This window comes from Tamandua tetradactyla, chromosome 19, assembly GCF_023851605.1.
Source record: "Tamandua tetradactyla isolate mTamTet1 chromosome 19, mTamTet1.pri, whole genome shotgun sequence".
Taxonomy (NCBI): Eukaryota; Metazoa; Chordata; class Mammalia; order Pilosa; family Myrmecophagidae; genus Tamandua; species Tamandua tetradactyla.
The window spans coordinates 16,148,995-16,163,938 of NC_135345.1; the positions used below are offsets into that span (position 1 = coordinate 16,148,995).

The 14,944-nt window shown below is 39.0% G+C and overlaps 1 protein-coding gene across 13 annotated transcripts in view; it reads right to left on the minus strand.

Annotated features, from left to right (window-relative positions):
• Positions 1 to 14,944, minus strand: part of LDB2 (LIM domain binding 2) — a 387,796-nt gene that overhangs the window by 66,817 nt on the left and 306,035 nt on the right. For all 13 annotated transcript variants that reach the window (XM_077136466.1, XM_077136465.1, XM_077136463.1 and 10 more), the window contains 3 exons: positions 13,494 to 13,666; positions 6,405 to 6,527; positions 3,679 to 3,762 (listed from right to left, as the gene is read on the minus strand). In XM_077136466.1, coding sequence (XP_076992581.1) covers positions 3,679 to 3,762; positions 6,405 to 6,527; positions 13,494 to 13,666 — 380 coding nt within the window. The remainder of the gene's footprint in view (positions 1 to 3,678; positions 3,763 to 6,404; positions 6,528 to 13,493; positions 13,667 to 14,944) is intronic.

Here is a 14,944-nt window from a genome sequence, read left to right on the forward strand (position 1 = left end):
ACATAACAGTTTTGAGCCGTGAGTTTGAGATTCTGTTCATCTGTGACCTGCTAAGTGGCCAGTGGGTATCCCAAGGGGATTTTCCTAGGAAGTGTGAATTCTATCTTGACCCCATTTCTTGAGCCCCAGAGATCTTTTCCTGGGCTCCAACAGGACGGCACTCCCTCCATTTCAGCACCCCTCCCATGGAGTTGTAGGTGGACACACTCCACTGGCCTCATCCTCCAGTCCATGAGTACCTTGATGATGAGGCCCAGGTCTCTTCCATGATGGAGGCCCAGAACCTGGCACACTGTCAGGAAAATAGCAAGGTCTCCATAAAAGTGTCCTGACTTTTCAGTAGATGAATAAGTGAATGAGTGAGTGATCAAAGGAAGAAATTAAGGCAAGAAAATTGAATAGCAGTTAAACCAGGATGCATGGCTGGAGAAATAAAGTGGTATTAGGTAGACCTAGAGTGAAAGAAAAGATCTGAGTGCTATGGAGCTCCAGCACACAAAGTAGCAATGGACCATTCCATAGTAGATGCACAATAAATTATGATGCTGAACACTTAGTAGCCACTTTCTGTTTCCAGGCACTGTGTTAAGCCCTTGACTGGGGCTGTCTCACTGAACCCTCACACATGCTGAACTAGACAAGGAGCTAATGTATTTTTGGCAAAGGAAATGAAGGACCCAGTGATTTAGGCCGACTCCCCCGCACATGGCAAGGCAGGAAGATGGTGACCTGGTACATATTAGTATCATCATTTCTTAAATTTTTACTAAAATGCAGCAAAGTTTTGAAGTGAAGCACATGGATTATAGAGTTAGACTGCCTGGGTTCAAGTCCCAGCTCTGGCACTTGGCAGTGTAAAGCTGAGTGACTGGCTTCACCTCTCCAGGCCTTGGCTTGCTTACAGAGATAGTAGTAATCCACATGGGGCTGTTGTAAGGGCCAGTTAAGGGAGAAGCTCTAAGGTCCAGGATCCAGCATGCAGCAAACACTACATGAAAGTGAGAGCTTTTACTAAGCCTTTTAAACATGACTGTATATTGTCCAAAACAATATAACATTTCCTTGATGTCATCCCCAAGACATGGGGTGGTGCCGCTCTTTCCACTCTGTAGGTGCCATCCCTCAGGCTTCCTGGGCTGATGTGGGGACCAGGTAAGCCTTGCTGACCACAGGTACAATCATTTTACAGGTGAGGATAAGAAGAGGGGGAGGAGGAGGGAAATTTAGCATCTATAAATCCACATGAAGTGTAACTATAGGACATAACTAGTAAGACATAACTAAGAGTCTTCCCAGAGGGTTAGCGGCGAGTCTAGGACCAAATCCAAAGTCCCAGTATATGGGGTCAGCTGAGGACACAGTGTGGACTCCTCTATCTGCCTGAAGAGAAATATCTTCATAAGTTTAAAATAAACCTCTCATGGTCCTTGACAAGAGGACATGCTGAGCAGTGTGGAATGACTGGAAAATTCTACTTCCTGAGGCCCTTTTACCCCCTCTGCACGAGCAGCCCCATGGGAGGGTCAACTCTGAATACAGAGGCCCAGTGCTCAGTGGCTGGGTGGACCTATCTACCCATCCTCCCTGGCAGACTTTGGTTTCCTTCTGAGTAGGACCCAGGGGCTGCTTAGCAGAGAACAAACTTTTCCAGGAATTCCTGGTGAGAAAGGAGCAGTAGGAGGAGATGCACCTGACTTTGGATCTTGCTAACCTGGATTTTACTCCCATCCAGATTGCATGTGGAAAAAGGATCCCATCACCTTTTGTTTAACCCTTTCAGAGGTTCCTCATCACTAAGTAACTCCCCTGGTCCCTTTGCCGGCTCAGCCAGCTCCAAGACCTAGCTCCTGACTGATTCTCTTTTCTACCTCTCCTGTCTTCTTGAGTCATGTCCCAGCATCATCAAACTTCCTGGAATTCCATCCCCTAACCCACACTATGGCTGTGCTCCTTCTTTGCCATCTGATGGAAATGTCCTTCCTACTTGCTTCTGCAGGTTTACCTTTGTTCAATTCTTTAACACTCAGTGCAGGCATCATTCTCTCCATGAAGCCTTCTCTCACAGATTCCTATATGGAGTCTCTGCTTTGCACTTCCATAATTCCTTCTGGAAATCCCTGTCTCAGTGTTGGGGATTGAACCATGACTCCCCATGGAGTCAAGGGACATGCACACGTATTAATCACCCATTTGTGAAAAAGATCTTTGAAAAGCCTATGTGTAGGAGGCTGAATTGAATCAGGGTAGCCTTAATCCATATGGGTGAAGTCCTTATACGAAGAGGAAATCTAGTCAGAAGAAGCTGAAAGTGAGCAGAAATCAGAGAAGCAGACACAAGGAGACCAAGAACCCATGTGACAGGAGATTGCAGGAACGCTACAGCCTCTAGGAGAGAGCAAGTCCTGCCAATCTCCCGGAGAAGGCAATACCTTGATGTTGGACATCTAGCCTCCAAAACAATGAGACAATATATTTCTGTTGTTTAGACCAACCCGTTGTGTGGTATTTGTCATAGCAGCCTGGGAAATTAAGAAACGTGGTGTGTTTATTGGTTTGGATGTAATTATCTCTTTATCTATCTGCCTTTCATAGGAGTGAGCTTCTGGATGGCAGGTCCCATGACTTTTGTCTTCAAATGCTCCATGTCTAGCCCGGGACCTGGCACCTTGGAAAGGCTCAGGATTTACTGCTGAATGACTGAATAACTTCGAAGAATCTGTCCAAATCATTCTTAATTCACAGAAGAGCATGTCTGGCCAAGGCATTTCTGTATTTCAACATATGCAAAATGGTTGCACATAGAGGACTGTGAATATAAAACCGAATTCACAGAGCCAGACTGCACTGCACTCAAGGATAAAGAAGGCAGAGAATGAATTCTATGATGGAGTGGGGGCCATGGAGAAAAAAGGTAATATTCAATGAAGAAACTCAGCGTCTCAAGGCAAAGAAATGTTGAAAGTGGACACTGTCTTCTTACTGTTCCTGGAAGATTCTGCTTGCCTTACCATATTCTCCACCTGTAACTTGACTCCTAAATTCCACACAAAAAACTGGTATGATATGCTATATCTGATAAAGTTGTGATATCCTTTTAAACCAAAGATGGAGGCTATGGATATTATATAGGCAGGGGATTTTACTTAAAATACTTGGTTATTTAAAGCAAAAACTGACTTTAAATCCAAACAAGAAGTATCTGATACATGTTACACAGACTGCAGAAGCCTGTGCTATGGAACTAGGGTTGAATTCCTCCAGGAAATTCTATAGATGCGGCCTCTCTCTACAGGGAGCACAGAGTCTTCTCTAAAGTGACAGTTTCTTGGGTGGTGATGTAAAGGGAGTGAACTCAATAACAAATTCGAATTCTGTTAAATGAAGTAGTGCCAAGGCTTTTTATGAGACAGGACCATTTCTAGCCTTTGAATAATTAATACCACGAGTCATACACATGTTGAGAGGAAGCTCAACCCTGACAATGTCTAGGTTTGATGCTTTGTTAATTAAACCCCATCCTCCACTGAACACACACACACATACACACCCATCCGTCATAGAACAGTATTTACATAATGTGCTTTATTACCTCATTTTAACTCCTTGGTTCAAGACACATGTAAATTCTGAAGTATTTTTCAAATTCACCCGGAAAGACAACCATTCAATTGGTCTTACCCTGAGGTAGTTGAGGGTGAAATTTGTCAGCCCCATTCTGGTGATGTTTTTGGACAGCTGATCCAGGACCTGAGGGTCTTGTGCCTAAACAACAATGACAAAAAAATCGTACATTTGATCACTGCAAGGCTATCACAAGAAAATTCTAGATTTTGCTTCAACTGCTAAGAAATGCCACCTTGATGCTGAATTTTCACTGGGAGGCAGATTGCTGGAGACAATTTAATTTACATTTTGAAGACATCTGAATATAATGTTCAAGGACATGGTCAGATCTATTGAGCAAGACCTGTTACCTGGGAATTCAAATCTGACTTGGAAGTGGTCTCAGTCCTTGGGAATTGGGGTTCACTTCCTCTGTGAGGGGCTTTGGCACTGTGTCTTCAGGTCAATAGTCATCAAGCCCTATCAGGGGACCTCCAGGGCCAGATGGAACTTCCCGGAGCTGGTGGGGACCAGGGTTTGGAGGAGGTATGCTTTGGGGCTGGTCTTTGTTCCCTGATGTAATGGTAATGGTGTTTTTCACAGCTTGGAGTTGAGAACTATTCGAAAGTTTTGCAACTGCCATGAAAAAAATATTTTTTGAGACTTCTAACTCTCCTCTCCAGTAAGCTGAAGCTAGAAATAGATGTCCTCAACAGTTTTTATTCTGCAGGACTGCAAGGGAAAGCAACATATTTTCCAAAATGTCAGCCACATTTAAAGGAGGGATGTAGACCTCAAGGGACCACCCCAAATGTTCTGATTGGCAAGAAAAAATGAAAACTCTTTCTGGATTTCACTTTAAAATGAATCTCGCTTGATTGATGCTCTTCCTTTCTGTCTTCCAGAAAGGAGACAGAGGGAGACAAAGAAATATCCATTTTTCTCTACTTCTGCATTCATGAGAGTATCTCAGTAATACTAACATGACTTTTATTCTTTCCTGTACTTAATTTTACTCATGGTGGAAATAACAATTGGCTTTGTGTACACAAGAAACAAAATGCAGACAAAACAGTCATAGTCTATAAATTTTCATGTTAATTTCTTAAAAGCCTTGAGTTTTTTGAATTCCCTTTTGGACATTGATCCAATATTTATTGAATCTTTCCCACAGGGCAAGACGAGTTGATCCTACAGAGAGGCATCAACTAGTAGTGGCTGACCTCAAGGAGCTTACATTTCAGTCAGAAGACAGGATAATAATAAATGAATAAAAGGATATTGCTGCTGCTGTTAGCCAATAGTCTATACCAGCTGGGGACCTACTATATGCCAAGCAGTGTTCTAAGTGTTTTATATACATTAATGCTTTTAATCCTCAAGCCAATCCTAAGAGGCAAGCAAGTTCTATCATTATACCCATTTTATAGATAAGGGACCAGAGGCCCAGAGATGTCACATCATTGGCCCAAGGTCACATGGGAGCAGGGATACAAACTTATTCCAGGGTCCAGGCTCCAACTACTAACCCCCTGCTGCTTCTTAGTCTGTTAAGAGGGAGTAATGCCAGTGGATACTTCAGACTGCTTCAGTAAGAGTGGAGGACTTGAATGGGGCTTTGAAATATGAAGGACAAGAATTGTGGATAGGCAACAAAATGGAGCAAGATAAGGGGGACGGTACCACGGCTAGAAAGCACAAGGTCAGTAGGAAGTGTAGAGAATGGGCGAACCAGTAGGTCAGGAGGACGGAGCCAAGGGCAAAAGTCTGGGGAGACAGGCTGGAGCCAGTTAGCTGGGAAACAGTGGGCTTAACAGCCTGGATTGGGAGGTCAGAACCAGCAGCGTTGAAATTTTGATTTTGACAATTTGGGCTACCTATCGAAATTCTTTGAGCTTCAATTTCTTACCTCTAAAATAAGCACGATAACTCACCTCTTTAGTTGCTGTGAGTATTAAATACAACGTATACAAAATATTTAGTAAAAGGGTCCGCATACTAAGCACTCAGTAAATGCTAGCTACTGTTATTTTATTAACATTTAATTGTACAGTGCTTAACTGTCAGGTTCATTAAGTCTGATTTTGCTCCAAAGCCATTTCACGGAAACTGCTGCCTCATGCACTACGGAGGAGGAATTTATTTAAGTTGATACCTTTTGACTCCATAAGAAATTGCACCTGACTACTTTCTGTCAGGTCTGATCTTGAAAACACATCTCTAGATTGGCATAGAATCAGCCCTTACAACCAGATGGTACCCAGTAAATTCAATGTGACTTCCGGCCAAATGAGACCCCGGGGACCCAAATGCCCCACCTCATATCTAGCACAGTCATTAGGGAGGATGGACGTCTGTACCTAGATCTAAGGAAGCCGAGTTGCACATCACATCAGATGGTTCTAATCAAAACCGGAAACTGTTCTTCCAACTTGTTTTATTTCTTTCCCAGGTATACATAGCAGGTTTATTAGCCCAGGCAGAGTAGTACTTGATAATGACTGAATGGAATTTAAGAAAAGTACAAACTGTTTATTGAGGTCACCTCAATGTGGAGTTTAAACTAATAAACTATCAAAAACAGTCTCACAATGTACCACACTCTGATTGTGAAAAAGGGCCCATGGATGAAAATGGTTGAGGGCAAAATTCAATATTTAGAGTTAATTACCTAAAGCATAAAAACTGTTAGTTCTTTCCTAAGAGTAAACTCTGCTCTTTCCTCTTCAGTAAAATTGGGGGGCAGAGATGGGGGGTGATGGAGAGAGAAAGAAGAGTAAAATAGAAATCAAATTACTTACATGCATGGCTAGAATGCTTCTTGGGACTAATTCTCTGTATTGTCTAATGGTAAAGTGCCACGTTTTTATTCTCATGAGATCATCAAAGGTAAACTCCAAAGTCAGTCTGCCTTCTGTACAAACCTAGAAGTGACAAACATACTCATTTGTTACAAGTTCATGCATCAGCTACTCAACATGGTGTCCCTACTGGCCTTATGCAGTGCTGGCTCTTGGCAATGATGACATAAGTGCTTTATCCATGGCCTGAAGAGACACTTTGGAATTAGTGTCCCTGGGTTCAAAAGCCAGAGCTATTGCTAATCAGTCATGTGACCTACTGAAACTCCAGGATCCTTCATTTGTTCATCTGCAAATACAGGGATAAGACACATCTTGTAGGGATATGGTGTCAAAAACTCCTCAACACAGTATGCACCCCTCTACCTCCCAACACTGTACTTGCTTACTTCCTGCTCTTTCCTCCACTTTTTTCATCCCACTATCACTGGAGAGCGAACACTTGTCCAAATCTTGTTTATATCACACTGAACAAGTATCTGGTAAAATTATTCATGCTGGAGTGTTAGTTACTAAAGGCAACCCAGCCTAAAGGAATTTTTCTTTTGCCAAAGAGAAATTCCAAAGGGTGATGCCTAACCCAACGTAGTGGGTATCAGAAACTGACAAGTGGAGAACAGAGGCATGTTTAGAGAATATTCCTTGAATCACATGACATCACATCACCTCAGCAATGAAAAATTCTGATTGCATAAAGGGCCAGCCTTTGGAAGGCAATTTTGTCTTTTTAAGAAAAATGTATATTATTAATGAAACTTCACTGTACTTCTCAGATTCTCTTCTTTGATGTTTTTTCTCTTCTTTTGATATTCAAATTATTTTTAGCATGCTGTTTCTCTATTTTATCTACCTTCCTTTTCACTGTTAGCAACGTTGAAATGGAAAAAAATACTAGGCATTCACACACCACTCAACCTATTTCTACTGTAAGACAGGAAGTAGTGGTAGCACATTGGTCCAGTGTAAATAATTGCAGCTTATTATAATCAGTCCATATTTGCTTAGGAAAGCAGAACCAAGCAGTGGTTGGAGGCTTTGACACCAGGCAGGGTAAGATTCAAATACTGGCTCCATTGTTTTACTCATTCTGGAATTACAGGAAAAAAAGCAAACAAATAGAATCTGTAAATTCCAGCTTCCACAGCTGTAAAATGGGGATGATGAAATCTTTGGATAGTTTGTTGGGAGAATACAGCGAATGAAATTGTGTATGTAGACTTGCTAGTATCATAATGGGTATACAGTAGGACAACTGCTCTAAAGATAAAGGAAATACAGCCAAAGAGAACACAGAACCCTAGACCTGTGTTTGCCGTAATGTGCTGAGACTTACGGGTTCATGAGATTCATGTGAAGGGGTCTGCTGAGAGGAGCTGGACCTCTATCTGGACTCCAAGTTCCCCACCTGTTCCCTAGATTCAACCAGAACAGCTTCAATTTTATGTATTAATATACTGAGTCTATAATAAAGTCTTTTTTGGAGGAAGTCGTCCTAGTCTAAGAACAAACATAAAAAACCCTTACATGATGGTGTACTCTTCACTTGTAAGAAATAAATATCCTTTCATTAATTGTAACACTGAGCTAAAATAGGAACAATGGGTGTAGTATATGGGACCTCTGAATTTTCTACAGAATTTTTTCTGTAAACCTAGAATTTTTATAAGAATAAAAGAAAAACCTAATTCATAATTGCAAAAAAAAAACCCTGAAAGTCACTTTTCTACACACTTAAAAAAACACATAAGTGACGATTAACTAAATAGGGGATATGGTCATTTCTAAAACTATAATCCATGAAGAAAATTCACAACTTACATCACCTTTTATGAGTTATTCATAATCACTTCTCTCTTCGGGAATATGATACAAAACACCAATATGTATTGAGTTCCAACTATGCTCTAAGCACTGGGTTGGGTGCTTTATACTTACTCTGTCTAAATCAAGGTAACATTGTCCTTAAACAAGCCAACCGCCAGCACAGGGGAATTACTGACAAGTGTTGATAGGGCACTGCTCAAGCAAAGATGCTATTAACGTCCACCATCTTTGTTTTAGCCAAGGTCTCAGAAGCAGTGTAATTAATTATTGATAATTTGGGTGAAGACCTCTACATCAGATCTAATTAACAGAATCTGTGGGTAATCTCAGGCATTTGGAAACTTTGCCCCAAAGTTCTTGGTTGAGTTATCTTCAGAGCCTCATTTCTGGCCTTTCAGTTACCAGAATTGAGTGTACAAAAATGGGAGAAGGTTTCTCTGTCCCGAAACCACTCTCCCCAGAGGATGATCAGCATTAGAGTTAATTTGCCAAGGTTTTCAAAAGACTTGCTTGGAGATTAAGCAACACAATTCCCACGGGGGTGTTAGTCTGACAGAAGTCATCTGCGGTGAAGGGTTATACAAAAGGGAGGTAAACATAGTCAGTCACTGACAGTGAAATGTTTTGACAGTATAGGATGGGGGCATTTAGATGTTATAAGCCCTTTTTTTTAAAGGGAGGATTATTGGAATTTGAGCAAATATTAGCCCGGTTAAAATGTCCTATTTCTTTATTATCTAATCTATTTGTTCTGTGTTTATGAACCACAAATCCAGGGCAGGTGGAAGCTCTGATTTACTTATACTGGAATAGAATTTCATAATGGGAAGACACATATGTATTCTTTCTGATGAATTACTCAATTTGAGCATCTGTAAGGTCAGGTTAAATTGTGTTCTTTATTCACTGTGACATAGCAAACCAGTTGGAGACCCTTCTTGCAGTCAACTGTCATAGGTCAGCAGTTTGGAATATTGCAACAAGTTTTATTCTCCTCCTTCCTCAGTCATAACCAAGGATTCAGCTTTATCCAGGGCATACCATGTGCAAGACAGGAATCCTTAGAACCGAATCTGAGTTGGCTGTGTTGAGGGGTTTTATTTAAGGAAAATCAAATAACTTCTTTGAATGAAAGGATGGAGGAGAATTTTGATCAATGGTGATCTTCGCTAAGTATTTACTCCCAAAGTCCCCTCAAACCTCTACCTCCTACCCCTACCCCCACCAAGGAAGTGGAAGGAAATGAAAAGCTTTATGATTCATTTTATATGCAACTATTGGCAAATGGAATAGGGGTGCATAAGAAAAAAAAATATATATATATATATATGCATTCCTTGTTCTGAAAGGACAAAAAAAAAAAAAAAAAGGCATAGCCCATAAAAGGGAATTAATGTTTTCTCTTTTCAGAAAAATTCTGTGCATTTCTTTTAATCAATCAATGAATGTGGCTTTTATCTAAAGTTGGTCTTTTTTTTTTTTTTTTGTAAGCCGCCTTTCACTTGAAATCCAAAATCAAAAGGGTCCCCAATTAAGAAAACATTTTCTGTTGTGCTGAATTCATGTTACCGTAGTGTGAGCTCTGACATTTTGTTTCTGTGGTAACCAAAATCAGCTGATTAGTTGGCATGGCAACAGAAAAGATGTAATCCCAGCAGACACACTCTAATCAATGCCCCCAGCACAGATGGTCTCCGGAGGATCAACAAGAAAGAGGCTGGCAGGCATCTGTGGGTCACGTGCTGGCTTGAGACTAGGCCAGGAACAAGAGAACTAAAAAAGACCATTTCTCAAACCAACCAGGAGCTTTTTAACCCTTCTCTTTCTTGATTAATTGTAGAGCAAGATTGACCATGCAGTGATGTAATACATTGATTCTCATAAAGCTTTTATGAAATAAAATGTGCTTTTTAGGTAGGAGTGCCTATTTAATTTTCTTGGTCTTTTTGCTTGAAGCAGCATGCATGCAGCAGTGCTTTTTAGTGATTTTAGATTAACAGTTGCATAGAACTAGTATTTTACTTAGAGATACAGCACCTGTATATATACACACACATGCATGCAATATGTACAATCATTAATATTACAATTTGGTTATAGTCAGGATAAGAATATAAATCTCATGCATGTACCATGGTGTACTGGTAAAGGCAAGAATGACAAGATAACTATCAAAGATTATTCATATAGGAAAACTGGTTGGCACACTTGCATGGTACTTTTTTACTTGATTCCATAATAATAATTGAAAACAGCAAAAACAGAATTGATAAGAGTGTTCAGTTATGGCTGTAATGATTGTTCCAGTTTGTAAAACCTAAAAATAACCCCAGTAATGTCCCTTAGAGAGTGCTCGTGTCAGCATCTGCTTGCATTTGCACCCTTCAAATATAACTTGGGAGTCTTTGACTCAAAAAACCTTGATGCATGCTGTTTTGATTATTGAACCTTACTTGCCATTTGATTCAAAATTGCAAACATAAAAGAAAGGCTTTATAATGTGTGCTTTAAAACTCTAATTACATATTTATCCATAATCTATAACGTTCCTGGGATCAGGAAATTGTAAAGTATGCACTATACTCCTGAGGAATATTAAATATTACTGTTGATTAGGATTGCAGCTGATTTTCAATTCACCAGTTGACCAAATTTTCATAAATGCAACTCAGAACCATTGGATCAGATGCTATTTGGGGAATTAGAGTTTATTGATAGTCTAAATTAGAATACTGCAGTGCTGCCCATGCTAAGTATTGCCATGTTCTAACAGCAGATTCCCTCTTCTAAAAGAAAGCATGGGCTTCACAACTATTTTTCTTTGTGATGCTGAAAGGTCATTAACTTACTCTTTTATACTAATGTATTTTATTACAGGAAGATGAGTTATTTTTAATTAATATGAGAACAAAAGAAAAATTTGAAAGATTTCTTTGGGGTAGTATAATAACCAACAAGGAGGGGAAAAGAGAAAAAAATGAATCCTTTCAAATTTCCTAAAAATAAATGTGCATAATTAGTTTCTGGAGTAAGTCCATGGAACTAAGCTGCATTTCCCAGAAAGTGATAATTTTCATCACAGTATGGAAATATCCATCACAAGAATGGGCAAATATATTGCTATGGGTTAGAGTAAGATGGGATGCGGGCGGGGTTTCAAATAATTGATGCTTGAGGCAAACTGAGATGATAAGGAGAGCGCTAAGGCCTTTCTGATAACTACCCTGGAAACCTAAACAGACCCCAATCATTTCAGAGAGGTGAGCAATCCAGGAGAAGAAAGAATACAAGGAAGAAAAAAATCTCACTTTCTTAGTTTGAAATAAACAGCATTATCTCAATTCAGTGAATACTGGGATTAAAAAAAAAAAAAAAACTAAAACAAATCCCAGATGTATAGCATTGTATCTTCAGAGCAAATGATTACACTGAGTTACCCTCAATGATGAAATGTTTTTGCTTGAAAGAAAGAACCCGAGTAAATACGTAAAAAAGCTACCCACAAAATACATTTTTATTTTCAATGGCTACAGACTTTAAAAGTAGCTCCTTAATTTTTACTTAATTAGTTTACTGATCGTAGTTTTTATTTTCTCTTACAACATAGGGAACGGGTATGTTTTTCTTGAATTACCTAGAAGTGACACTAAACCTAGAGAAAAACTATAATGAAAGTCTTTTTCTGCAGTGCCCCGACTTAGTAACACCAGAAATGGGTTGTGTATCCATATGATCTTCAAGATTATGTAAATGTTCTTAGTCTCCAAAATGAAATGAGACAGATGAAACAATTATCTAGGGGAACATTCCTTTCTACATGGTGAAATTCTCTTTCCAGTGTGGACCTCTCTCTGCATTCAGTGGGATGTTCCTTTGACCCTCAATGACAAAATTCCTCTCTGCCCAACCATTAAAACAGGAAGAAAGAAAACCATACCCCACACTCCTTTCCCACCCTTCCTTATCCTATTTAAAATGTCCTAGGTGAATTCGAGGTTCCCTAAAATCAATGGCATTTGATGATTTGCTTTTGATTTTATAACCATTTCATTTGCCTTTGTTTTTGTTTTCTTCTTTTTTCACACCAGCATGGAACACCAGAAATATTAAACTGCACCTTAAGATCAATGAATACTTTAAATGAGAAGTATTTTATTTTATTCTTGCAGCCACACTGGACATGGGAAACAAATATATCTTCAGTTTTAAAATTTGACCTTTTGGTCTTCCTTTGCGTTGTGAACTAAAGGAGATAGCTCTTAGTCTAATGCAATGAATCAGTGACCGTTAAATTATTTGCCAGAATATATAACTAACTATTTGATCCAACTAATTTTTCTACTCGGGACAGAACATAAAGGGATCATCTGCAGTGTTTCAGAAATGTCTTTGCACAGATGGAATACTCCCATATATTAATTATCAGTATATCAGAAGGTTCGTGGATGTAGAATGCCTGTAAGGTGAGGTTGAATCTCTAATCTCTATGTCTTCTCTTCATTTCCTATCTGTCAGAGCACCTTGAATTCAGCCTCAAAGATTGTACTACTTGATACCTGACACTATCCTCCTCCCCACTATTTTCCTCATTTACCTTTTACAATAGCCTATGACTCCACTGTGTTCACTCACTGCTTATTTGATCCACTGATAAATCTTTTGAAGAAAGATTGGTCCTCATTAGCATTTGGGAAAATATCATTTAAACTTTGAATTGGCTAATTTTATTAATACTTTTTTATGTTGTTACTTCTCCAGTTCCTTAAAGATTATAGCTGGTTGGGTTCTGGTTAATTGATTTCTCCCCAAACCCTGGATTTGAAAATTGAATTTACTTTTAAACTTGTTTAATTTTAATAATGAAATATAAATACTGACTGCACAGCAATAGAAAAAATATTCTTTTAGCTGTAGGAGACACTTTCATAAAAAATTCTAATTAAGCAACTGGAATAGGAAGATAAAACTGTCGTGTTAGAATTGAGGCTATATCACGTTTTGACTTGCATGAGCTCAATGTCTAGGTATCTTAGATATCCCAGAATGGTGGTCACCAAAACCATTGACACAAACAAAAAAAAGGTATCTCACAGTGCATAAAAGAGGTATGAAAAATCAGTTCAGAGTCCCAGAAGAACACCGTAATTATCATCCTTTCATGTACCCAGAGAGGAAGCTGAGCATGTTGCTGAGTTGGTCCTGTACCTTGGTAAACATGGGCTTCCCGTGCTGGGTGACCATGGCACACTGGTCACAGTCCACCGTGATGGATGAGTTGTGGTAGGATTCCTTCGAGTGTTTGAGAATGTAATACAGGTCAGTTACCCCTCCTTCAAACACAGTGCTAAAGTAACGGGGGATGAGGGTCCTGCCGATAGCTGGGGAGAAACAGAGAAACAAACCATTAACAAATGTATCAGACTGGTTCCTGTCACTCTATACCATCGCTAACCCTCCTAAAATTGGATGCAAGTCATCTCAAGAAACCATCCCAGAAGGCAAATTTCTCTTTATAAACACCACAACCCATCTGGGTTACAGTTTATAAAATAAAATCTTCCAACTATTCAGGAAAATTTGGTATAGTCATCTTTCCAGATTTTGCATCCATTGAAAGCCAACACTATAAGTTTCAGTCCTTTAAAAATAATGGGAAAAATTCATTAACTACTTTGAATTTTGTATATGATCTCTTAAGTGAACAAACTTTCAAGAAATCAAACACATCTGACCTACTTGGATTTTTCCATGGATTGTCCGGAAGCTAACCATGTTTTATTATTATTAACAATAGTATTAATAATAAAAATGTTAAACATGTAATACTTTATAGGGTAGGAAACATTTGACCTTCTCTCAATGAATGTTCAGAACAACTTCAAGAAGGTGGAAGACCCAAAGAGGTTACTATGGAAAAAGACAAAGGGTTTCGTTTGAATGCTTTAGATTTACACAACTTGTGCGAACTAATTGAGGTCTCTAACTCCATCTGCAAACACAAGATCTTTCCAACACTATGTCTCAAACTGCTTTAAAGAATGGAAATTTAAAAAAAAGTGATGTGGCTCTCCTTGTTCAAAGAGATCCATAGCTATGCAAACGTTGATTTTTCTATCTGCTTCTAGACCTGGATACATTATCACTCTAGAATAAAGCCACCTTAAGATAACTTGAAACCTTCCGCTAGATCTAAATTGGTTGCTTTCATACCATGTTTCCTGTCTCACCCAATTTTAATTTGAGAGATTGTGTAAGTAGCTGGGTCTTTCTGAAGCTTAGAAATATGTAACAAGCCCTTGCTTCTGTGGTGATTTTAAATCCTCTTACAATGAAAATCCCAACTCATAATATCAGGAATTTTGCCTATGTGCAGTTTTTAAGGCAAAATCCTAAAGCACTCTCAAGTGATCCAAGGTTTTAACAAATCTCTCATATTTGCTATATAATGCCTCCTAAAAGACAAAAATAATATTTAAGATAAATAAACCACCAAAGAAGCTTTAGTTGGGAAAGATCATCAATCTCTGCCTGAAGGTTTTAAAATATTTAACTTCATTTTAAAAGAATCAGTGTTAATCTATTCTTTGTGGATCTATATCTCTTTTGTACATGGACTTGGAGAAAATGAATATAAAATATTTTCTGCCAAGTGTTTT